General features: G+C 35.3%; 2 protein-coding genes and 1 long non-coding RNA gene across 3 annotated transcripts; all 3 read right to left on the reverse strand.

Moving 5' to 3' along the window:
* Positions 1–1,440: 1,440 nt before the first annotated feature.
* On the reverse strand, positions 1,441–7,424 carry LOC311087065 (prolyl 4-hydroxylase subunit alpha-1-like; the record flags this gene model as incomplete). The annotated part of the gene is made up of 11 exons (XM_084120315.1): positions 1,441–1,802; positions 2,235–2,331; positions 2,426–2,494; positions 2,622–2,660; positions 4,630–4,680; positions 4,967–5,060; positions 5,280–5,344; positions 6,407–6,583; positions 6,685–6,815; positions 6,931–7,152; positions 7,247–7,424. 11 exons carry the CDS (start codon positions 7,422–7,424, stop codon positions 1,732–1,734), a joined length of 1,194 nt encoding a protein of 397 aa, XP_083976441.1. The 3' UTR covers positions 1,441–1,731.
* Positions 7,425–12,568: 5,144 nt separating this feature from the next.
* LOC311086023 (prolyl 4-hydroxylase subunit alpha-1-like) lies at positions 12,569–18,562 on the reverse strand. Its single transcript, XM_084118660.1, has 12 exons — positions 18,478–18,562; positions 18,010–18,281; positions 17,701–17,922; positions 17,455–17,585; positions 17,177–17,353; positions 16,653–16,708; positions 16,396–16,489; positions 14,282–14,332; positions 13,912–13,950; positions 13,704–13,772; positions 13,509–13,605; positions 12,569–13,096 (listed from the first exon to the last, which is right to left on the reverse strand). Exons 1-12 carry the CDS (start codon positions 18,483–18,485, stop codon positions 13,026–13,028), a joined length of 1,287 nt encoding a protein of 428 aa, XP_083974786.1. The 5' UTR covers positions 18,486–18,562; the 3' UTR covers positions 12,569–13,025.
* A 5,951-nt stretch (positions 18,563–24,513) lies between these two features.
* On the reverse strand, positions 24,514–24,937 carry LOC311086033. Its single transcript, XR_014606991.1, has 3 exons — positions 24,898–24,937; positions 24,704–24,772; positions 24,514–24,610 (listed from the first exon to the last, which is right to left on the reverse strand). It is a non-coding gene; the product is annotated as an uncharacterized lncRNA (long non-coding RNA).
* Positions 24,938–25,037: the final 100 nt, after the last annotated feature.

Here is a 25,037-nt window from a genome sequence, read left to right on the forward strand (position 1 = left end):
GTAATGCACATATTTGTCTGCGATCCGCCGTAAAAAGCAAGAAAGAAGAAGTAGTCTTGGACTCTGTCTAATCATGGACCCGTTTCAAATTACTCATGGTTCAGTTTTTATTACATTTTTATTTTATTTATTTTTATATATTTGATACTATACGTCCATCCTATCCTTGGGTCATTTTGACCCAAAATTATTTTTTTAAAAAATTGTGTTCATCGTAGTGGTACAAGACCATGTCAGCCTTGTCACAATTGAAATTGAAAAATACACACAAAAATGTACTGGATTCAAGAATTGTTTTGTGGTTGTAGCCTAATAAAAATAGTAACAGACCCTTCCCTCGCAGGTCAATTTGAAAAAAATAAGAATAATAAAATGTTATAAAAAATAATGGGACCAATCATTTGCTCCATATAGACAGAGCTTTAAGGCCAAAAAGCAATATTCAAATGCCATGTTATATTTTTTTCCCACACAAGGTCAGCAGAGACAGACACCCAATGCATGATTTTTTAAACTGAATTCTGCATGTACTGCAGTTATTTTGTATTTAAAGAATGTGCTTATAGTTAAAATTTCATTATTGTTAAAATATAGTAATTTAGAGATCAAAATAGTAAAAAAAAAAATGCATCAAAAATATTATCAGAATGTAACAAACTTTCTGGACAATTTAAGCGTTTTAAAAAATTAAGTGCAATTCTAATACTTCGGGTCATTTTGACTTGTGAGGGAAGGGTGTGTAATTCAGATACAAGGAGAGTATAAAGGATAAATGAAGAGTGAAGTTGACTAAACTTATTTGTCAGCTTCACATTTGTTACTCCAATATTAATTCTAGGTTTAAGGAACTCCAATATGTGTGCAACTGAATACCTAACAAGGCAGCCAGGTTGCAAATTATTCTAAGTTGAATCAGCTAGTTTATTTTTAGTGTACGTTGAAATTGGAAAAAGGGCAAGTTATTGAAAATAATTTGGCCAAATTAATTAAGGTGTATAATTCCAAAACGCTAAAACTGAAATTTTTTAAATGCAGCATCACTAAAGAGACTCATGATTGAAGCTGAAATATCAGGCAGAGTTGTACTGAGGCCACTATTTCACAAGGGGAAAAGGCAAAATAAATAAATAAATAAAAATCTATGAAATTAAATCAGAGGCTTATAACTGATTTGACATCAGAGCCCAACCCTCATGTGTCACACACAAGAGTTACAGATGAAATATCTGAGCAACCCAATTCTGCATTCTGAAGTTTATTTATTTGTATTAAAGATTTGACCAAGACAGACATTCATTGTATTCATCCAAATATTCATTGTGATGCATTGCAAAACTAACTCTAAACCTATACCCTTACTGAGCTTTGACAGACACAAAAGCACAGTGCCTTTCTGCAATGCATGTTAGAGCTATTACAGAGCAGGTGGAGAGGGCTAGACTTTGTGACCAGAGATATTGGCTCAGGACAAGCTATGAAAAACTCAGCAGTGATCTGAGGCAGTGAAAGTGACAGTGAGTTACAAATGTAACTAACACATTTGTAGCTAACAAAATATTAGTTACAAATAACAGCAAAAGTTGATACGACAAATCTATTTGACAGATCCTGCCTAAATTACAGATATATAATAAATAACAAGTACAGATATAGTACAACTTTCTCTGTAGTCATGTTAAAATATATATAGTACAGATACAAATATAATGACTTCAGGCCCTGTAGAGTCTTTCACTCCCACTCTGACAAAGAACAGGGGCTCCTGAATTCCTGTCCAGACTCATGGATCCATTTGTTAGCCACTGAAAAAAAGAAAAAAAAAACCTAGAAAAATAAACTTAACGATTGTTACCATTAACCTTTAACATTCAATTGTCTGCCTTCCTTTTCAAATTATTCATGACAAAATTGTTTTTCTCCTCAAACACAACTACTATTAAAAAAAAACATTTAAAACACCACATAGGGTGTGAATGTTTGGTTCAGACATGGTTAAGAACACCATAAAATAGAAAAAAGGACAATAAAAATCTCTCACGAATTAGACACTTAGTTTAAATTAATTAGTATTTTAATAAAGCTACATACAGTTTAGAATGTCTTATGAATCTGAAATGAATTTTAGATATATTAATAAACGTGCATTTATACATAATATAAAGGATAGGATACACAAAAGTTAAAATCAAATCATTATATTTTAGATTTATCTACCTATTTATTTAACAACTTACCCCATTTGTTACCCATTAACACAGGACATCCAGCATGCTGTGTATTCCTATTCACTTCACCATTTCTGTGGAGATTGTACCAAAACACGGCTGAACCCTGCAAGAGCAGAGAGAGGATGCTGAAATTATTCTTTTATTTGTAATTAGTACTTAAATTATCCTTTTATAAAAACACAGAATTGAGGGTTTACCTTTTTCGGCTGCACTGCAACTCCAACTTTAGGGAACACTGTGGCGCCCCCTATCTCCACATCACTCATCTACAGCAACAAAACATTTATATGGATAGTTACACACAGGTAATATTAATATCTATAATAGAAATACTGTTTAATGCCATTGAGGCAAATTGTTTTTCTGACAGCTGCACTTACACTGTCAACTTACATAAATTAGGAATGTAGCAATCCTGTCATTCTCCTCCTCCTGTGAGGTCAACTTTAGTTAGTTTGAAATTATTTGACTGGTCAACATGTAATCAGTTTTCTATTGACACAGAATACAGAGGTTACATTTGTACTATTAAAGCCTGCAAGAGAATTTGCTTTTTCGAGCCATTGGTTCCCCTATGCCAAGAGTAGGCAATGTCGGTCCTGGAGAGCCGCTGTCCTGCAGTTTAGCTCCAACTTAAAAGAAAAATTCACCTGCCTGTAGCCTTAGTAATCCTGAAGACATTGATTAGCTGGTTCAGGTGTGTTTGACTCGGGTTGGAGCTAAACTCTGCAGGACAGTGGCTCTCCAGGACTAGCGTTTCCTTCCCCTCCCCTATGGGTATGTATTAGGCCCTAGCCGCCCTACTTCAAGAGACTTTAGTTTTGTTGTACATCATAAATCACAATCAAACCTCAAATGCAAATTTTGTAACAAATGTGTGATTACATGTATGTTGCCAACAAGTTAGATAGAAAAAGGACTACAGTAGTTGTCCGATAATAAATGACCTACACATTTTTCCAATGCCATTGGGTTGCAAGCCTGTTAACTCACATTCTTGTTCTGCACACAGGAATTAGTGTTGGTGTTATTTTCAAATATTATATTAGCCCATGTATAAAGAGGAATTAATTTTGTTTTCATTTCTTTTAATTTTATTTAAAATGACAAACATGCATTCTCTATCCTCCAGGATCTAGATTCTTGTATCTTAGGCTGTTGACTCTCAAAAAAGGGAATCTCTCTTGGTGATTTTTATTTTTATTTTTCCATTCACTTGTCAAACTGGACACAGGAGGTTTGTGCTGGTATGCAAGTAAAAAAATGCCAAATGTTTTTTAAACAAAAAAAGCTTAATTAAGCTTAACTAATTGACAAAAATATGCATTCCATTAACCGTGTTTGCATTTGAATGCATTGCATTTTTAGGGCTTGTATTTTTATGGGCTGAAATTCAACATGAAATTCAAGCAGCTGTTAATGAAGACCAGAGCAACAGTTAGAGAGAGTCAGTCATTCCTTCATAAAAACGGATTTACAGAAGTGGAACAAGCGGTAAGTATTTGTGATGATTATCAGGGCCAATATGTATATGTGTATATATGTATATATGTATACGTGTATATATATATATATATATATAAAAAATACAGTGATATAAAAGACCAAACTCCCATATTATTGGGAAAGTAAACTATACTATATAGGTCACAGGCAAGCAGATGGACTCAGAATATGAACGTAACATGCAAAGTTTCACGCCAAGTGTTTCCTAGTGATATACTGGCATAAAGTTGCCTTGACAATGACATTGAACGTTTGATATTTGAACATTTAGGGACCGTCTCTGAAGTTACATACGACATTGGTAGTATTTGAAGAGATGCACACCATTTAGATTTTTAATAAAATAAACTGTCACATGTGTAAATATTGCTATTTTTACAGTTGATTTTATGAGTGCAAGTCATTCTCTTCAAATGCTATTGAAGTTAGAAATGTGTATACCCATGTCGTATGTAACTTTAGACGGTCCCTGAATTAGCAAATATCGAACATCCAGTGTCAAGCTAACTTTATGCAATTGTGAAATGTTTTGAACTGAAATATTCACAGCATAAATATACAACCATGTTGAATTTCAGCCAGTAAAAATGCAAGTCCTAAAAATACAATGCATTAAAATGCAAGCACGGTTAATGCAATGCATATTTTTTTCCAGTAGTACAATTCAACAAGCTTTATGTTTCAAAAACGTATGCCATTATTTTACTTCCATATTATGGCAATTCAATTTATTTTGTTTATTTTATTAATTTTAAGTGAATCATTTAATTGATTTAATTAATTTATTACTCCTAAATCCAAAACTACCAAAGGCCATTAGAAATTCATGAGGGACCCTATGGCAAATTCTGTGTAGGTTTACAAAATTGATGACATGTCTGTACAGTGAACTTACCAGTGCATCAACATGCGGTTCATATCTTCCACCAATCCCATAATTCTGAACCTGGAAAATGATTGCATCACTTATGAATCGCTATTTAAACAGAAATATACTGATATACTATAAGCTCCCAAAGCTTATACTGTATGCCATTCCTTGGCCAGAGATACTGAAAAGCAGAGCAAACCAATGTTCTCTGCAAAGTATGGGGTTTCTTTCTTTATTTGCTTGTTTAGTTAGGCAATGTGCAATGTCCATGTTTACTGCAAGGCATAGATGGCATTAAAGAAAATACATGCTACCTGTGCATGAATCATGATCATATGCTTTCTTTCTTACTGTGACGTACAAGCAGTAGTTCAGCTGTTTCCATGGAGAGTCCCGTAACATCTGCAATCCTCTGACTGACACCAGCTTCCACAGGGTTATTGCGCAGAAAAACACTGAAAATATAGTGATGATTTTTCTTTGCATAATAAATGTGTGACCAAAACGGTTTATTATTATGCCAAATACTGCTAACGAGAATGTTAAAGGAATAATATACCCAGGATTTTTTGTGTATTAAAAAATTATTAAACAAACATAATGTAATATTATGACAGAAGTTTTATTTTTTGGGTAAACTATGCCATTAATATGCCAATAAATATTTATTATACCTTTGAGAAACACGGTAAACTGCGACTCTACCTTCTCCATCTTCATAAATCTCCGATCTAGAAAGCTGTAGGCAACAAATCGGAATGAAATGTCAAGTATAAATTTATGTATATGGCTAAAAGTATGTGAACACCCAAACACCACACTTATGTTTGCTTTCTGAGCATTTGGTTTCAAAATCATTGACTCTGATTTTGGATGATGAGGCCTGCATGCCGGCACTTAGGACTCCAATTTATCTCAAATGTGTTCAGTGGGATTCAAATCTGGGCTTTCTATAGATCAGCCAAGTTCTTCCACACAGACCTCAATGAATCATTTCTATATGGACCTCACATGAAGCACACAATTCTTCACACATGAAGTCTCTACAAACAAGGTTTAAATTTTAATTTGTACATTTTAAGTTTCAATGTACAAACTTTGACATTTGACTGGTCAGAAATTATAAGATTGATTTTATTCTATTCAATCCATAGTTTTAGATTTCTATTAATGTTTACACATCAGCTGGGGAGTAGAAAGTAGATATATTGTCAACTTTAAAACATCTTAACAAATGTGTGTAAATCAAAGAAAATAAATAGCTGGCTCTATATTTTAGGAGAAGGGTCCATGGCAAGGGGTTCATCATATTTTTGAAAAAGTTTGAAACCCACCAATCTAGAATGAACTGAAGACTTGTCTTCACTGGAATTAAGGGGCCAAGCAAACATGTTCATTTGAAATGGAAGTCCACATACATTTACCCATTAAATAGTATTATAATAATAATAATAATAATAATAATAATAATAATAATAATAATAATAAACCATTAACACTATAACAAGAAATAACATTTTAAACATACTGACAATAACAACAAAAACATATGTTGTTGTTGGTTGTTGTGTGTGTGTGTGTGTGTGTGTGGGGGGGGGGTATACAAATATATGGGGGGGGTATATTGTGGGGGGGGTATACAAATATATGGGGGGGGGGGTATATTGTGCAGTATACAAAATGTATACTGCACAAACCGTAAAAAATACAGTTTGTGCAGTATAAACAAATCATGTCTATAGAAAGTCATGGAAAACATGGAAACCCAACAAGTGTGTGTGTATGTGTGTTCGATAGTCACTTGAGGACTGGAGATATTCTTCAGGTTCTCAATCTCTCTGTCTGATATAATGTCATGATATCTGATGATGCGAGGCTCGTCCCACTCCACTTCCTCTTTCACTGGTGCGTACATCAGTCTGGGGTTTCCTCCACCTGTGCTGTACCTACAGGACAGCGCCCTCTGCCTCTTGGAGATCTGATTTGATTAAATATAATACACTTCCAATCAACACACAAAGCTTCACAATGACTGTTTGTAATTTCATGTCAAATAAAGATTTAAATTTTAGCACTTGCCCTCTCGTCAACCTCTCCTCTGCACAGTGCCTCATAGTTACTTGACTCTGTGTTCAGTGGAAATATGTCAGGGTTGCTCTGTAAGTGAAGGAGTCTGTTCAGCTGAACTCTGGCTTCATCATTACTTGGATCTGAGGCAAAGATGTTTATGACTTGAATCACAACAATTTAGCAAAATTGTCTGCCAAACTCAAATATAAAAATATTAAATTAAATGCTATTAAATGAAGGACAGCATGACCTCACCCAGATTTAGAAGCTGTTGGCTGAAGTAGATTGCCACAGACAGGCTGCCGAAATGATAGACTGATGAACTAAGGAAACGGAGCAACTCTTCCTCAGTAGTGGTTGAGTTTTCTGTTAATCTGTCCAGACTGTACAGAAACCAGAGAAAGGCATGCTGGAATTTGTCCTCGTCATAAGCGACCAACCCTACATTGAAAGCCTCATCTGCATTTAGAGACGTTTCTGTGAAATGTGAAATATAAAGCATCAATCAGATGGGAAAAAGTGGAACACTCTCAGTGAAACTGCACTGGTGCAAAACTGCAGGACAGTTTACCCTTTGTGATGTCTTCTGGGTGGAGTTTGTAGATCTCTTGCAGTTTGATCAGTCCTGAAGCTGCACCATCCAAGTCCTCCAGCTGTGGGATCTTTGAGTCCAACTCATTCTGATACTCTTCACACCGAGTAAGATTCGGCTGAATGCATTTTTCAATATAGATTAAATCATTTCTCATTTGTCTGAGGAGTCTGTAAGCTGCCACAGGGTCTCTCACAGCTTCCTCTGCGTTCTCAGAGTCGGAGTATGAAAGCAGAAGATTCGGAAGATCACTGGATGAAGACAGGGGTTCATCAAAAGTTGGGAAAATCTTGTAGAAGATTTATTTATTAACATAATACTTAATCTAAAATCATATATAATTGTTAAACATCCATTCCAAAATGGAATGCTTTTTAATGATAATGATGATAATAATAATAATAATAATAATAATAATAATAATAATAATAATAAAAACACATTAATCTTGTAGTTTAATGGTATATTGGGAATAATGAATGTGTTTTCACCTCTTCATTGTCTCTACATTCTCAGCATCAACACACTGACTGAAGAGCTTCAGAAGGTCTTTCGTCTTCCCATATAGTTGTGCAATTTGATCTATAAAACAATCTGCACTTTATTGTAAAAAGGGATTTGATTCATTTTATACATCATTAGACTACAGTTATAATGAAAAAGGTTTATTAGGTAAGAAGCCAAAGAGAGAGTTAATGTTAAGTTAATAATGAAGAGTTAAAAAGTGAAAGGGAGTAACTATATAATGTTATAGCATAAGTGCATCAGTGTTGAAATTATGACAAAAACTGTGGAACTATTGGTCACTTTTGGTGAAAATTCTTACAGATGAAAACATACAATCAACTTGTCATGACAACAGTGTAAAAAACAGTTGGAGAAATATGGACAAAAACACGTAAAACATTAAATTATTACGAATAAAAAAACAATATAATATAATGAATTGATATTGAACTGAAACAATAACCTGTTGATGAGTAGAACTCATGTCCAGCATCAGCACAGACAATCCAAAAACATACCATAAACACCGTCAGCTCCTTTACTGACATTATCAGACTTTCAATATCTCAAAACGCAACTTGTATCTGATTCTGTATCTTGCAGTGAAATTGATCTTAAATACCAAGTTCCGTCATGAAACTCTAGATGGCGCATGCTGATAGGTCCTTCCCTTAATTTGGTAGTTATCACATCGTTATCTGATTGGTTGCTGTTGCATCAGCGGCCAATGGGCTGCGGCTCAACATTAAAAAAAAAATAGTGTTTGGCTTAGTGCACCGGTTGTACTACTAGCTAATAGTCACAATGTCGCGTGCTTTTAGAAATCATTAGAAATCAACACAAGTGAACGCTTTTTACTCCATCTCTGTGCATATTGCGTGGTTTGCAATTAATTCATAAATGAGCAATCATAACCTACGTTTAAATTAAGTTTGAAGTGAAATAAACATTGACACTTACGACGAGATTATGGTAAACTGCATATTTCTGATGGGTTTAATTATTTCCATGGAAATTGTTTTCAATTTACTTCATGTGTGTGGTTGATTTCAGCTGCTAATTTCAGTGGCTAATCAGTTAACAAATGAGCAAGAAACAAACAGGGGCATAAGCAGAGGTCAATGGACCCCGTTCAAATTACTCATGGTTCAGATTTATCGAGGTTTTAAGGTTTCAGTACGGTTCAGTAGCTATGTTCAAGGAAAAAAAAAATCTAGAAATGTCTAGATCTACAACAGAGCAAAAATAACGACATAAACAGAGCTTTTTAGGTTATTTTGGTATTTAACATTAGATTTTTGGGTACAGAAATTGAATAAAGTAATCAAATGTAAAATTATATTGCATATAATCTCTGAATTAAATAAAGATGAATCATTATTAAAGTTACAAAAGCTATTCAGAGCAGTGATTGATTTTCTTTTTTTGTTTGATTAACACACATTATACACACATACAGCAGGAATATTAGACTGCTGTCACTTTAAAGGAACACGCCGACTTTTTGGGACTTTAGCTTATTCACCATATCCCCAGAGTTAAATAAGTCCATACCCTTTTCATCTCCGTTTACGTTTACTTAAAGGTGCTCTAAGCGATGTTGGGTGGCGTCACTTCTTGTTGACGTTCGAGGTATTGTCAAACAAAACGGAGGCAAGCCCATCCCGTCCCCTCCCTCTCCCTTTGTGTTTTCCGATGTGTATTCGGGACTTTGCGCTTTCCTTCTCCTTTTTCCCTCTTTGCTATTTGTTCATCGGAACGTCGTCTCTTTGGTCTTGTGTCGGCCATATCAAAATTCATGTGTAAATAAATAAATGAGATTAGTTTAAACGGATAACGTGTGCTGTTCAGGTCTCACTTGCACTATCAACACCTGGTTGATGAAAGCGTAAATGACTGGTCATATTAGACTTGGAGCATACGGCACTCCTATTGTTGAACACAGATAGGGGAAGCCAGAATGTGTATCCATTTACTGAAACATAAATTTGCCTAACTCTGTCTGTTTCATAATTTACACGTTATTTTCAACAACCGTATAATAGATGCGTCGTCAGATTTAAGATTAACCATGTGCCAAACCATGTTTTGTTTTTTTACCAAGAAACGTTACACCCCTAGGCATTAGGGCTGCACGATATTGAAGAAAAATGCGATGTGATACCTAGGTAAATAATCCTATGTAAATAATGCTTATATAAAAAATATTTGCTTTAAAGGAACACACCACCGTTTTTTGAAATAGGGGTTATTCACTGTCTCCCCTACATTTAGATACTGTAGGTGGGCAAGCGCATTTTTGTCTCAGTGCATGTCTTAGTCTGGCAGCGCCGCTGCTATCTTAGCTTAGCATAATGAATGGAATCCTTTGTTGCCGGATAGCATGTCATGAGTAAAAGTGATAAAAAAAAAAAAAACATATTACTTCTTGTGGCCTGCAATCTGACGTATAATCTCGGAAGTGCTGCACTGTGGTTACAAAGTAAACAGCGTAGGACAATTTAACGCATTAAGGATTTAGAAATTAATCGCATGCATTAACGCTGACAGCACCAATATATATATATATAGGCCTATCCTATAGAAATACATAATTTATCTAAAATTTTATGAAAAGACACTTGCACACACAAATGCATGAGTGTTTTAAAAAAGTGTTTTATTTCATATAGGCCGTGAGACAGAGGGTTGATCGGGATTATTTTGAGGGATTAAACCGCATGGTGATTTTTGTGTAGGTATATGACCCTGTATTTGAAAAATGTGTGATAGCATTAGATTCAAGGTAGTTTTTGGTTACGGAGGACGATTTTCAAACATATGTCAAGAAAAAGGATAAATGAAATTTGTATAGGAGTTTTAAGAGTATTAAGTTTGTACAAATTTGTATAAATTGTATTTGTATAGTATCAGAGCCTGAGGAAGCATGGTGTATGATACACTTGTCTTCTGGCATTCCCTTCTCCTTTTCCATGTTGAAGTGGATAGCACCACCACTAAGCCTGAAACAGCATAAAACATTTGATTATCACACCTCCAGAAAAGTACTTGCACAAAATTCTAAAGTAGAATTCCGTGAAAAAGTCCAAATCAGAAAAAGCATGGGATCAAAACACAAAACAAAACAGCCATATCACCATAAACTGTTGTTTAACAGAACAATTTTTTTTAAACGATTTTCAACTCAAAGTTTCTCAGCGCCCCAGAGGCCTAGAAAGGTGGTTGACACATCATTTTAAAGCCCCGACACTGCCTCTTCCAATGCAAAAAACAACCGTTTGGATTATAGAAGCATTTTTCTCTCTTGTAGTCACTGAACACCTTACCTTGAGATAGGATGATATAAGTGTTGATTTCTCATGAAAGCTACCATGGATCGGATGCTATCACACATTTTCCAACACTAGAGATGTGTACCTTCATGAAAATCAAAAAGAAATTGAATCCCTCAAAATGGTACCGGTAGCCCAAATTTGGGGTCCCGTCTCATGGCGTAATAGCGGCAAATTTTACTGCATATTATAATAATTGTTTTTTTGTTTTTTTTTAATACACCCTTTACCTTTATCTGCCTTTCCATCTCATCATTCCTTCTACAACCCTTCTATTGACGAGGTAAGGGTGTTTATTTTAAAAATCAAATATTGCTCATTTGAGATGTCATCACTAATTTAAGCAAATAGAAATGTAAATTTGATTCTGTTTTTAACAGTGACATTTTTTTCTCTGTGTGCATGTTTGTTTGTGGACAGCTGTGCAGTCAGTTTCTCATCCCCTTCTGCTGCCATACAGTTTCCCCAAACCCCTCCCCTTTCCTCAGGCACATCCAATCCAAAGGCAATTTCCCCTCTTTTCTGGACCGCCTTCTTCAGTGACTAACCTATCAGAACTATCCTGTCAGTCACCAGTCAACTCCAGCCTGCAGTTCACCCAGACTTTAAACTGGCCAGTCAAAAGCAGCACAGAGATGCCTTTCAACCGAGTCACAAGAGAGGATTAAAAGTGGAGCACAAGACAAAAACCATGACAATGATGAAGACAACAAAAAATGTTCCTGATACCATGCATTAGAAGTTTTATTGTAATTATTATTGGTTTTATCCTAATGATCTCTTTTTTGTTTTAAGTTATACATTCTCTGGATGGTTGAGAGCAAAGCACTATATATATTTGATACTATACGTCCATCCTCTCCTCGGGTCATTTTGACCCAAAATTGTAACAACATAAGCTTTCTGGACAAAAAAAAAAAAAAGTGTAATTTGAATACTTCGGGTAATTTTGACTCGTGAGGGAAGGATGTGTAATTCAGACATGAGGAGAGTATAAAGGCTAAATGAAGTATGAAGCTGATTAAACTTATTTGTCAGCTTCACATTTGTTACTCCAAATATTAATTCTAGGTTTAAGGAACTCCAATATGTGTGCAAACAACTAAAGTATCTTAGTATACCCAACAAGGCAGCCAGGTTACAAGTTATTTTAAGTTGAATCAGCTAGTTTATTTTTAGTGTATGCTGAAATTGGAAAAAGGGCAAGTTATTGAAAATAATTTGGGCAAATTAATTAAGGTGTATAATTCCAAAACGCTAAAACTGAATTTTTTTTAAATGCAGCATCACTAAAGAGACTTGTGATTGAAACCGAAATTTCAGATAGAGTTGTACTGAGGCCACTATTTCACAAAGGGAAAAGGCAAAAAATAAATCAAATAAAATCTATAGAGGTTATAACTGATCTGACATCAGAGCCCAACCCTCAAATATGTCACACACAAAAGTTACAGATGAAAGAAACATTCATTCTGAAGTTTATTTATTCGTATGAAAGATTTGACCAAGACAGACATACATTTTATTCATCCAAATATTCATTGTGATGCTTTGCAAAACTAACTCTAAACCTATACTGAGCTTTGACAGACACAAAAGCACAGTACCTTTCTGCAATGCATGTTAGAGCTAAAGGGCTCTGCAGGTGGAGAGGGCTAGACTTTGTGACCAGAGATATTGGCTCAGGACAAGAAGGGCAAGCTATGAAAAACTCTGTGATCTGAAGCAGTAAAAGTGACAATGAAATAGTTACAAATAACAGCAAAAGTTGATATGACAAATCTGTTACAGATCCTGCCTAAATCACGGATACATAATAAATAACACGTACAGATATAGTACAACTTTCTCTGTAGTCATGTTAAAATATATATATAGTACAGATACAAATATAATGACTTCAGGCCCTGTAGAGTCTTTCACTTCCACTCTGACAAAGAACAGGGGCTCCTGAATTCCTGTCCAGACTCATGGATCCATTTGTTAGCCACTGAAAAAAAAAAAGAAAAAAAAAAAAAAAGAAAAGAAAAATAAACTTAATGATTGTTACCGTTAACCTTTAACTTTCAATTGTTCGCTTTCCTTTTTTCAAATTATTCATGACTAAATTGTTTTTCTCCTAAAACACAACTGCTATTCAAAAAAACATGTAAAACACCCCATAGGGTGTGAATGTTTGGTTCAAGAACACCATAAAATAGAATTTAGTATTTTGATAAAGCTACATACAGTATAAAATGTCTTATGAATCTGAAATGAATTTTAGATATATTAATATGCATTTATTTATACATAATATAAAGGATAGGATACACAACAAATTGTAGTCAACAATAAAAATAATGTCAACAAATCAGCCAATTATATTTTAGATTTATCTACCCATTTATTTAAAAACGCACCCCATTTGTTACCCATTAACACAGGACATCCAGCGTGCTCCGTATTCCAATTCACTTCACCATTTCTGTGGAGACTGTACCAAAACACGGCTGAACCCTGCAAGAGCAGAGAGAGGATGCTGAAATTATTCTTCTTGTATGGAATTAGTATTTAAATGATCTTTATATAAAATAAAAACAGAATTGAGGGTTTACCTTTTTCGGATGCACTGCAACTCCAACTTTAGGGAACACAGTGGCGCCCCCTATCTCCACATCACTCATCTACAGCAACAAAACATAACAAAACAAAAACATTTATATGGATATTTACACAGGTAATATTAATATCTATAATAGAAATACTCTTTAATGACATTAAGGCAAATTGTTTCTGACAACTGCACTTACACTGTCAACTTACATAAATTAGGAATGTAGCAATCCTGTCATTCTCTGTCTCCTGTGAGGTCAAATATTCTTCAGTTAGTTTGTAATTATTTGACTGATCAACATGTAATCCAGTAAAAAGCCTGTTGACTCAAGAAAGTGAATCTCTCTTAGAGTTAATGAGGAGGAGGAGGAGGAGTCGTCGTCGTCGTCGTCTTTTCAAACTGGACACATGAGGTTTGTGCTGGCATTTTAATTTATTTTCCAAGTAGATCATTAATTCAATTAAATTAAATTCTCGTAAATCCAAAACTGCCAAAGCCCATTAGAAATTCCTGAGGGAACCAATGGCAAATTCTGTGTTGGTTTACAAAATTGATGTAATGTCTGTACAGTGAACTTACCAATGCATCAACATGCGGTTCATATCTTCCACCAATCCCATAATTCTGAACCTGGAAAATTATTGCATCACTCATGAATCACTATTGAAATAGAAACTGTTAACACTCCAATGTTTCACATGGAAAATGCATGTTTATCTCCACTTAAGAATTCAAGAGTGATAAAGAATATATAAATTAATTATATACACTTTCAGCTCCCAAATCTTATAATGTATTCCACTCCTTGGCAAGAGATACTATTAGAAAAACAAAGCAAACCAATGTACCCTGCAAAGAGGTTTCTTTCTTTGGGTTTAGGGTTTGTTTTCCGGACAGCGTTTAAATTAAGCCAGGAGTAGGCCTTAATCTGCAATAGCTAATCATGGCTTAAAAACAAAATGGCTTTCTGAAACACACCTGGACTATGGAGTCCTGAACTAAAATAAACTAGATTAATTTAAAAACAACTGTGCTAATCTGAATTAGCACAACCGAGGTTGCCTATAAAACATGGATTGAAGAAAAGCTTATTGTATGGCAGCAGAAAAAAAAAGACTGCAATAATAAATAAATAAAAAAACCTTAAGAGAAAACTATTTTAAAGCAAATAGCAAAGAAAAACTGAACACATCAGCTGTGGAATCTACAAAGCCCCTAAAGAGACATGGTGAAAGGGGAAAAATAATAATAAAAAAAAAAAAATAATAAAATAAAAAAAATAAATATATATATATATATATATATATAAAAATGCTTGCCTTCCCTCAAGAAACTGTGTTGACAAATGTTGTGAGTGAACTCAAAGTTTCCTGCTCTACACACTCCAAGCAGGATTTGAAAGCAGGGTCTGCCTCTTGAGGCCAGGGAAGTGAAGTTTACATGCACAACTCTTACTAGCTTGCCTCTGTTACATACATACAGTACTGTGCAAAAGTCTTAGGCACGCGAGTATTTTCTCCCCCAAAAATGGTTTTAAGCCAATTTTTTATACATTTTGCTATTTTTTTGCCATTAAATTGTAATAATTCAGTGAAATGTTTGTATGCACAAGGAGTCTGACAACAGCCAGTATGATCCACACAGAGATCTGATCCCACCGTCACAGAGTCTGTCTGGGATTACATGAAGAAACAGAAGGAACGGAGACAGACTAAATCCAGAAGAACTGTGGCAACGTCTCCTGCTAAACTGTGTGCAAGTGTACCGAGGACAAAAGCAGTTTTAAAACGCAAAGGGTAGTCACACCAAATATTGATTTGATTTAGTTAATAGAAGTTAACTGATAAATAAAATCTATTTATGACATTATTTTTGAAAGCATCCTCCCTTTACACCATTTTTACACAAGTGCTTAAAACCGTTCACAGTACGGTAGCTTTGCAGGATGGTTTCTTCAAGCATCTTGAAGACGTTGCCACAGTTCTTCTGGATTTAGTCTGTCTCAGACTCAATGATGGTGAGATCAGATTTCTGTGTGGAACACCAGGTGTTTTCAGATTCCTTGTACATACAAAAAAAAAAAAAAAAAATCTCACTGGATTATTACAATTAATGAATGTTTGGAAATGTAAACTGATATTTCCTACTGACACACTACAGCAAAGTATATAAATAACTGGCTTAAACCCATTTTGTGGGGTGAAAATACCAACGTGCCTAAGACTTTTGTACAACAGTACTGGGTGTATATACACACATATATATATATATATATATATATATATATTGATCGTCACTGACATAGTCCAAGTAATCCATGTCTTTGAAACACAACATTAATCTGAAGTTAAACCTGCCTCCTGGTAAATTTAATTTAAGCCTCAATTAAATCCTGGAGCAGCTCTAGTCTTCCTTTGGGAAATCATCTTATTAAACTCTGGACTAGACCAAGTCTAGGACTATTTAAAACCATGACAGAGAAAGCAGATTTGTGTTAATCTGGTTTGAAAGGCCATTTTAGTCCAGGACTAGGCTTAATCTCTGTCTGGGAAACCAGCCCTATATTTATTTGCTTGTTTATTTAGTTAAGTAGTGCAAAGTATGTTCATGCTAACTGCAAGGCATAGCTGACAGAAAAGAAAATATAAGATGCCTGTGCATGATCATATGCGGTCTTTCTTACTGTGACGTACAAGCAGTGGTTCAGCTGTTTCCATGGAGAGTCCCGTAACATCTCCAATCCTCTGACTGACACCCGTTTCCACAGGGTCAACACTTAGAAAAACACTGAAAATATAGTGATGATTATTCTTTGCGTAGTAAGTGTGTGACTAAGACAGTTTAATATTAAGTCAAATACTGACAAACATCATGTAGGACTATGAGAGAAATTAAATTTTGGGGTGAACTATGCCATTATAATGAGGTGATTAATAAATATTAATTAAACCTTTGAGAAACACGTAGTCTTGTGATTCCAGAACGATAAACTTCCGATCTAGAAAGCTGTAGGCAACAAACAGGAATGAACTGTCAAGGCTAAAAGTATGTGAACACCCAAACACCACACTTATATTTGCTTTCTGAGCATTTGGTTTCAAAATCATTGACTCTGATTTTGGATGATGAGGGCTTAGGGCTCCAATTTATCTCAAATGTGTTCAGTGGGATTCAAATCTGGGCTTTCTATAGATCAGCCAAGTTCTTCCACACAGACCTCAATGAATCATTTCTATATGGACCTCACATGAAGCACACAATTCTCTACAACTGAGGTTTAAATTAGTAAATTTTAAGCTTAACTGTACAAAATAAAATAGGGGGATAGAATATACAGCCTGTGCAGTATTAAAAAACAAACACTGTCGATAGAAAGTCATGGAAAACATGGAAACCCAACGTACGTGTGTGTGTGTGTGTGTGTGTGTGTGTGTGTGTGTGTGTGTGTGTGTGTGTGTGTGTGTGTGTGTTCACTTGAGGTCTGGAGATATTCTTCAGGATCTCCAGCTCTCTGTCTGATATGATGTCATGATATCTGATGATGCGAGGTTCGTCCCACTCCACTTCCTCTTTCACTGGTGCATACATCAGTCTGGGGTTTCCTCCACCTGTGCTGTACCTACAGGACAGCGCCCTCTGCCTCATGGAGATCTGATTTGATTAAATATAATAACCTTCCAATCAACACACAAAGCTTCACAATGACTGTTTGTAATTTCATGTCAAATGATGATTTGAATTTTAGCACTTGCCCTCTCGTCAACCTCTCCTCTGCACAGTGCCTCATAGTTACTTGACTCTGTGTTCAGTGGAAATATGTCAGGGTTGCTCTGTAAGTGAAGGAGTCTGTTCAGCTGAACTCTGGCTTCATCATTACTTGGATCTGAGGCAAAGATGTTTATGACTTGAATCACAACAATTTAGCAAAATTGTCTGCCAAACTCCAATATAAAAATATTAAATTAAATGCTATTAAATGAAGGACAGCATGACCTCACCCAGATTTAGAAGCTGTTGGCTGAAGTAGATTGGCACAGACAGGCTGCCGAAATGATAGACTGAGTAACTAAGGAAACGGAGCAACTCTTCCTCAGTAGTGGTTGAGTTTTCTGTTAATCTGTCCAGACTGTACAGAAACCAGAGAAAGGCATGCTGGAATTTGTCCTCGTCATAAGCGACCAACCCTACATTGAAAGCCTCATCTGCATTTAGAGACGTTTCTGTGAAATGTGAAATAAAATCCTAAATCAGATTGGAAAGTGAAACTCTGTGAAACTGCATTGGTGCAAAACTGCAGGACAGTTTACCCTTTGTGATGTCTTCTGGGTGGAGTTTGTAGATCTCTTGCAGTCTGATCAGTCCTGAAGCTGCACCATCCAAGTCCTCCAGCTGTGGGATCTTTGAGTCCAACTCATTCTGATACTCTTCACACCGAGTAAGATTCGGCTGAATGCGTTTTTCAATATAGATTAAATAATTTCTCATTTGTCTGAGGAGTCTGTAAGCTGCCACAGGGTCTCTCACAGCTTCCTCTGCGTTCTCAGAGTCGGAGTATGAAAGCAGAAGATTCGGAAGAACACTGGATGAAGACAGGGGTTCATCAAAAGTTGTAATGTTAAAAGATGTATGTATTAACATAATCCTTGATCTAAAGTCATATATAATTGTTAAACAATCCTAAATTGAATGCTTTTTAATAATAATAATAAATAAAAAAAACATTCATCTTGTAGTTTAATGGTAGGCTATATTGGGAATAATGAAAGTGTTTTCACCTCTTCATTGTCTCTACATTCTCAGCATCAACGCACTGACTGAAGAGCTTCAGAAGGTCTTTCGTCTTCCCATACAGTTGTGCAATTTGATCTATAAAATAATCTGAATTTAATTGTCAAAAGGGATTAGATTTTTATAATATAATAATAATTCATTTTTACATCATTAGAGTTATGATGAAAGAGGTTTATTAGGCAAGAAACCAAAGAGACAGTTAATGTTTAGTCAATAGTGGAATTAAAAAGTGAAAGAGTAACTGTTACGAATGGCATGAGTGCACTGTTGAAATTACGACAACAACCGACCGTGGTATACTATTGTTCACTTTTGATCAAAATTCTTACAGCTAAAGACATAAAATCAACTTATCATGTGTAAAAACTGTTGGAAAAATGCAATTACAACATTAAATTATTACGAATAAAAAACAATATAATATAATGAATTGATGAATACCCTGAACTGAAACAATAACCTGTTGATGAGAAGAATTCATGTCCAGCATCAGCACAGACAATCCAAAAACATACCATAAACACTGTCAGCTCCTTTACTGACATTATAAGGCCTTCAATATCTCAAAACTCAACTTGTATCTGTATCTTGCTGTGAAATTGATCTTAAATACCAAGTTCTGTCTTAAACTCTAGATGGCGCATGCTGATAGGTCCTTAACTTAATTTGGTAGTTATCACATCGTTATCTGATTAGTTGCTGCTGCATCGGCGGCCAATGGGCTGCGGCTCAACATTCAAAATAATACTGTAGTGTTTGCTTAGCAGTTTGTACTCACTGCAGCGTGCTTTTTCAGAAAGCATCCGAAATCAACACCCAAGTCAAGATAAGTGAACGCTCTTTTACTCCATATTGCGTGGTTTGCATTTAATTGCTAAATGAGCAATCACAAGTTTAAATTAAGCGCCATGTTTAACCATATTGTCGAGTGATTGGAGCTGCAGCGTAACATTAATTGTGTTTATGCAGCATCAAGCGATAATTGCTGTGAAATACAGCGTCTAAGCTACCGATATGAGAAAAGGTTGAAGTGAAATAATCATTGGCACTTTCAACAGGGTTATGTTGAGCTGCATATTTCTGATGCATTTATTTATTTACATGGAAATTGTTTTCATTATTCATGATGTATGTGGTTGATTTCAGGTGCAAGCAGTGTCAGACCAGGGGCCTGTTTCAGAAAGAAGGTTAAGTGAAAACTCTTGAGTATGTTAACCCTGAAATGAGTTCTCTGTTTTCTGTTTCAGAATGGGAGGTATGTTAAACCTGAGAAAGCAGGGTAAGTCAAGCCTGTTTCAGAAAGAGAGGTAACTTATACTCCGAGTCAGTTACCATGGTAACTCTGTGAACCTGGTCGGGAGCAGGTTTTCTTCTGTAAACCCAGTTTCTTTCGGTCTCCTCACCTTTTTAAAGTGGAAGAGGTGTTTAAACACCTAATTCATTCTTTCAGTACATTTTTATTAATAAAATTAATCTTTTATTAATAAATAAAATATTGCTTTTTTTTTTTTTTTTTTTTAATAAGATGAAGTCTATATAACTCCTTAACTGGCAACTGAAAACACAGTAGTAGATTAGAGTTACATAATGTAGTTCTAAACAAATTCTACAGAATTAAACTGTGGCATTTACTGAAAATCACTGAACTGTTCATCTGTGCAACTGAAGTTGATGGACCGTCCTCCTGCTGTTCTTCCACACTCTGGGGGGGAGAGATAAGAATACCCGTTTATACTTAGATTTAAACTTAGATTCTATAGGCTACTCCACATAAAAATGTGAAAAAATGTGAATGTGTAGATTGTTTGATGTGTAGACACATAATATTAACATTACCTCTGTAGGCCTCTCTGTGGCAGCAGAAACACTTTATCCCCATGTGATGAGCATTTGGTTGAGTACACTTTATAACACTATTTGTCATAATTTCTGGTGTATTGAGTGGCTACTTACAACTGCCTGGGGTTCTGTTGGGACAGGAGGCTCCAAAAGACAGATATTACCATCAGAATCTATTGGGACCAACAAAAATCCTAACCCAAAGTAAAATAAATGGAAATATCAAAAATAGCCTATATCAAAAATAACACATATGTAAACCTCTTACATTTTATGAAGGCCCTTGGATCTTTGGGACTGGCTCTGAAGTCCGTCCAGGAATTCCCTCAGCCAAAAATGCTGCTGCACTGCTAGACACTGGATGCTATAGTTATTTAATATGTCACATGTTTGTAAAGTCTGGTAGCCTACACCCATACTATGCTCAAGCCTTACTTGACTGAATTATGTGTTTATATTTAAATTTCAGCTGCTGCCATGTTCTTTTAATGCCTGCAGGATTGCACCTACATGAAAATTAAAATTAGGTTGAATAACATACTGTTCTTCCAGTTTCACCTCTGATATTGTAACAGTTGGGCAAGTTACTTATATTACTAACCACAAATGACATCTTCAACAGTGTAATTAGATTAATGTAATAATGACTATCTTTAGAAATTATTGGTCTACTTATTACTAATTACTAAATCCCATGTCAACCTTAAACACTTGAACAATACAAGGAGAGACAAACAGCACTTTAATGCTTTCAAATAAACAATATACAGTTGCATGAATTATTCTTGAATTGACCAAAGTGTGTAGAGGGAGAAGGTTACATTAAAAATATAACTTTTAAAAATGAATGTTAAATAGCCTATACAGAATTGCTCTATAGTCTAATACAATTACATCAGATTTAACTTTAAATTACAGAAGAATTAAGAGTAATCCCTTTAATTAAACTACAGTATTTAGATTACTTGGTAATTAATTACACCCATCACTGTATAACAGTAATTAAAATGTGAAGAAATATGAAGACCTCTTTTTGTCTGGCGCTGTTGCCATGGTGACTCGTAATATCTGTGCTCCATTGATAATGGCTTTTTATAGTTGTGGTGCACACGCTTAACTCAGAGTCAGTCAACTCAGAGTTGATTGAACTAACTCATTTCAGCTGTTCTGTAACCGAAAACTCAGAGTTTCCCATCTCAGGGTAAGTCAACTCAGAGTTCAAGTTTTAACTCAGAGTTGGTTGAACCTCCTTATTGAAACAGGCCCCAGGCTTCAACAGCTTTCACTATCAATAAGAGTATAAGGTTCATATCAATGAAAAGCGAAACTTTACATGAGTGAGTGTTACCGGGCTGGTTGCGACGGGAACAAGGATCTTAGGAGCAGTGATTATTATTATTTTTTTTTTAATCAACAAATTAAAAACATGAGCACAAAGTCTTAACAATCTAAAAACAAACACAAAATGCAACATAGCATAGACGAGAACAAACCACTACAACTGAAAACTATAATACAGGGTGAATAAGGTAGAAAACAAGGAACAGGTGTTGCTAATCAATTAACAAATGAGCAACTATGGAAATAAACAGGGGCTGTGTCCGAAATCGCCCCCTATACACTTTAATAGGGCACTATTTGAGGGGACAGCCATTTGTAGTGATGTCTGAAACCATTGTGGACGTTATTGAGGGCACTCATTTAATCCCACAATGCACTGCAATAACGAGTGTACAACCAATGTACGCACAAAAGCTAGAGAATACCCATAATGCACTGTGAGAGTCGCGTGCTGAATGAATTCTCGCATCTTTCTTCAGATGAATCTTGCATGCGTGCTTCAGATGAATCTTCTCAGAGTGTGTGCGCAAGTTTGTGTTTGTTGTTTGACAAATCTGTTTTTAAGTGTTTTGTTGCATAGCGGCAAATTTAACATTCTTTTTTTTTTTTAGAATACAGCATATTTACCTTTCTCTGCCTTTCCCTCTACAACCCTTCTATTGACATGGGTAAGAGTGTCACTGCTGACCTTTGAAACAATCAAATATTGCTTATTTGAGATGTCATCACTAATTTAAGCAAATAGCGATACAAATTTGATTCTGTTTTTAACAGTGACTTTTTTTCTCTGTGTGCATGTTTGTTTGTGGACAGCTGTGCAGTCAGTTTCTCATCCCCTTCTGCTGCCATACAGTTTCCCCAAACCCCTCCCCTTTCCTCAGGCACATCCAATCCAAAGGCAATTTCCCCTCTTTTCTGGACCGCCTTCTTCAGTGACTAACCTATCAGAACTCTCCTGTCAGTCACCGGTCAACTCCAGCCTGCAGTTCACCCAGACTTTAAACTGGCCAGTCAAAAGCAGCACAGAGTGGCCTTTCAACCGAGAGAGGATTAAAAGTGGAGCACAAGACAAAAACCATGACAATGAAGAAGACAACAAAAAATGTTCCTGATACCATGCATTAGAAGTTGTATTGTAATTATTATTGGTTTTATCATAATGATCTCTAATTTGTTTCAAGTTTATACATTCTCTGGATGGTTGAGAGCAAAGCACTATATATATTTGACACTATACCTTCACCCTTTCCTCGGGTCATTTTGACCCAAAATTCATTCAGATTTGAGTGTTCTTCGGAGTGGTACAAGACCTTGTCAGTTTTGTCACACTTGAAATTGGAATACACACACAAAAAATGGACTGGATTCAAAGAGTTTTTGTGGTTGTAATTAAAAAAATAACAAATCCTTCCCTTGCAGGTCAATTTGACCCCTACATTTCCCATTAATTCCTATAGGGCCCCTATAGGAATTAATGGGAAATGGGGAACAAAAACAATGCTTTTTGGACAAAAACAATGAAGTGTAATTTTAATGCTTCGGGTCATTTTGACTCGTGAGGGAAGGATGTGTAATTCAGACACAAGGATAGTATAAAGGTTAAATAAGTATGAAGTTAAACAATTTGTCAGCTTCACATTTGTTACTCCAAATATTAATTCTAGGTTTAAGGAACTCCAATATATGTGCAAATAACAGAAGTTTCCTAGTATACCCAACACATTTATAGCAGCCAGGTTACAAATTATTTTGTGTTGAATCAGCTAGTTGAGGGCACTATTTCACGAGGGGGAAAAGGAAAATGTTATAAATAAAATCTATGAAATAAATTAGAGGCTTATAACTGATCTGATGTCAGACCCCAACCCTCATGCGTCACACACAAGAGTTACAGATGAAATATCTGAGCAACCCAATTCTGTATTCTGAAGTTTATTTATTTGTATGAAAGATTTGACCAAGACAGACTCTAAATATTGGGTTCTATAAAAATAGAACCCAATACCTGTACTGAGCTTTGACAGACACAAAAGCACAGTGCCTTTCTGCAATGCATATTAGAGCTAAAGGGCTCTGCAGGTGGAGAGATCACATGGGCTAGACTTTGTGTTCTGAGATATTTGCACAACTGCATATGGAAAAGGGCAAGATATGAAATAAACTCAGCTGTGATCTGAGGCAGTAAAAGTGAAACATACGGTTACAAACAACAGCTGATACAACAAATCTGTTCCAGATCCTGCCTAAATTACGGATACAAAATAAATTTAACATGTACAGATATAGTACAACTTTCTCTGCATGTTAAAATATATATAGTACAGATACACATATCTTAAGATTTCAGACTTTCACTCCCACTCTGACAAAGAACAGGGGCTCCTGAATTCCTGTCCAAACTCACTGATCCATTTGTTAGCCACTGAAAAAACAAACAAACTATTTTTACCATTAACATTTATCTTTCAATCATCCGCTTTTCTTTTCAAATGATTCATGACTGAATTGATTTTATCCTCAAACACAACAGCTGTTATATATATATATATAAAAAAAAAACTGTCACACAGAGTACAATTGTTTGGTTCAAGAATACCATACAATAAAAAAAAGCAATACATTTATTTTACAAAGAACATTCACAAATAAGACACTTAGATTAAAATAATTTGTATTTTGATAAAGCTACATACAGTATAGAATATTGTCTTATGAATATAAAGTGACATTTAGATATATTAATATACATTGAGGATACACAACAAAAGTTCCAAAATAATGTCATCAAATCAGCCAATTATATTTTAGATTTATCAACCTAATTTAATTTAAAAACATACCCCATTTGTTACCCATTAACACAGGGCATCCAGCATGCAGCATATTCCAATTCCTTTCACCATTTCTGTGGAGATTGTACCAAAACACGGCTGAACCCTGCAAGAGCAGAGAGAGGATGCTGAAATTATTCTTTTATTGTAATTAGTACTTATATTATCCTGGTATAAAAACACAGAATTGAGGGTTTACCTTTTTCGGATGCACTGCAACTCCAACTTTAGGGAACACAGTGGCGCCCCCTATCTCCACATCACTCATCTACAGCAACAAAACATTTATATGGATAGTTACACAGGAAATATTGATATCTATAATAGAAATACTCTTTAATGTCATTAAGGCAAATTGTTTTTCTGACAGCTGCACTTACACTGTCAACTTACATAAATTAGGAATGTAGCAATCCTGTCATTCTCTATCTCCTGTGAGGTCAAATATTCTTTAGTTAGTTTGTAATTATTTGACTGATCAACATGTAATCCAGTGACTCAAGAAAGTGAATCTCTCTTAGAGTGAATGTTTA

This window comes from Abramis brama, assembly GCF_963993115.1.
Source record: "Abramis brama genome assembly, chromosome: 7".
Lineage (NCBI taxonomy): Eukaryota > Metazoa > Chordata > Actinopteri > Cypriniformes > Leuciscidae > Abramis > Abramis brama.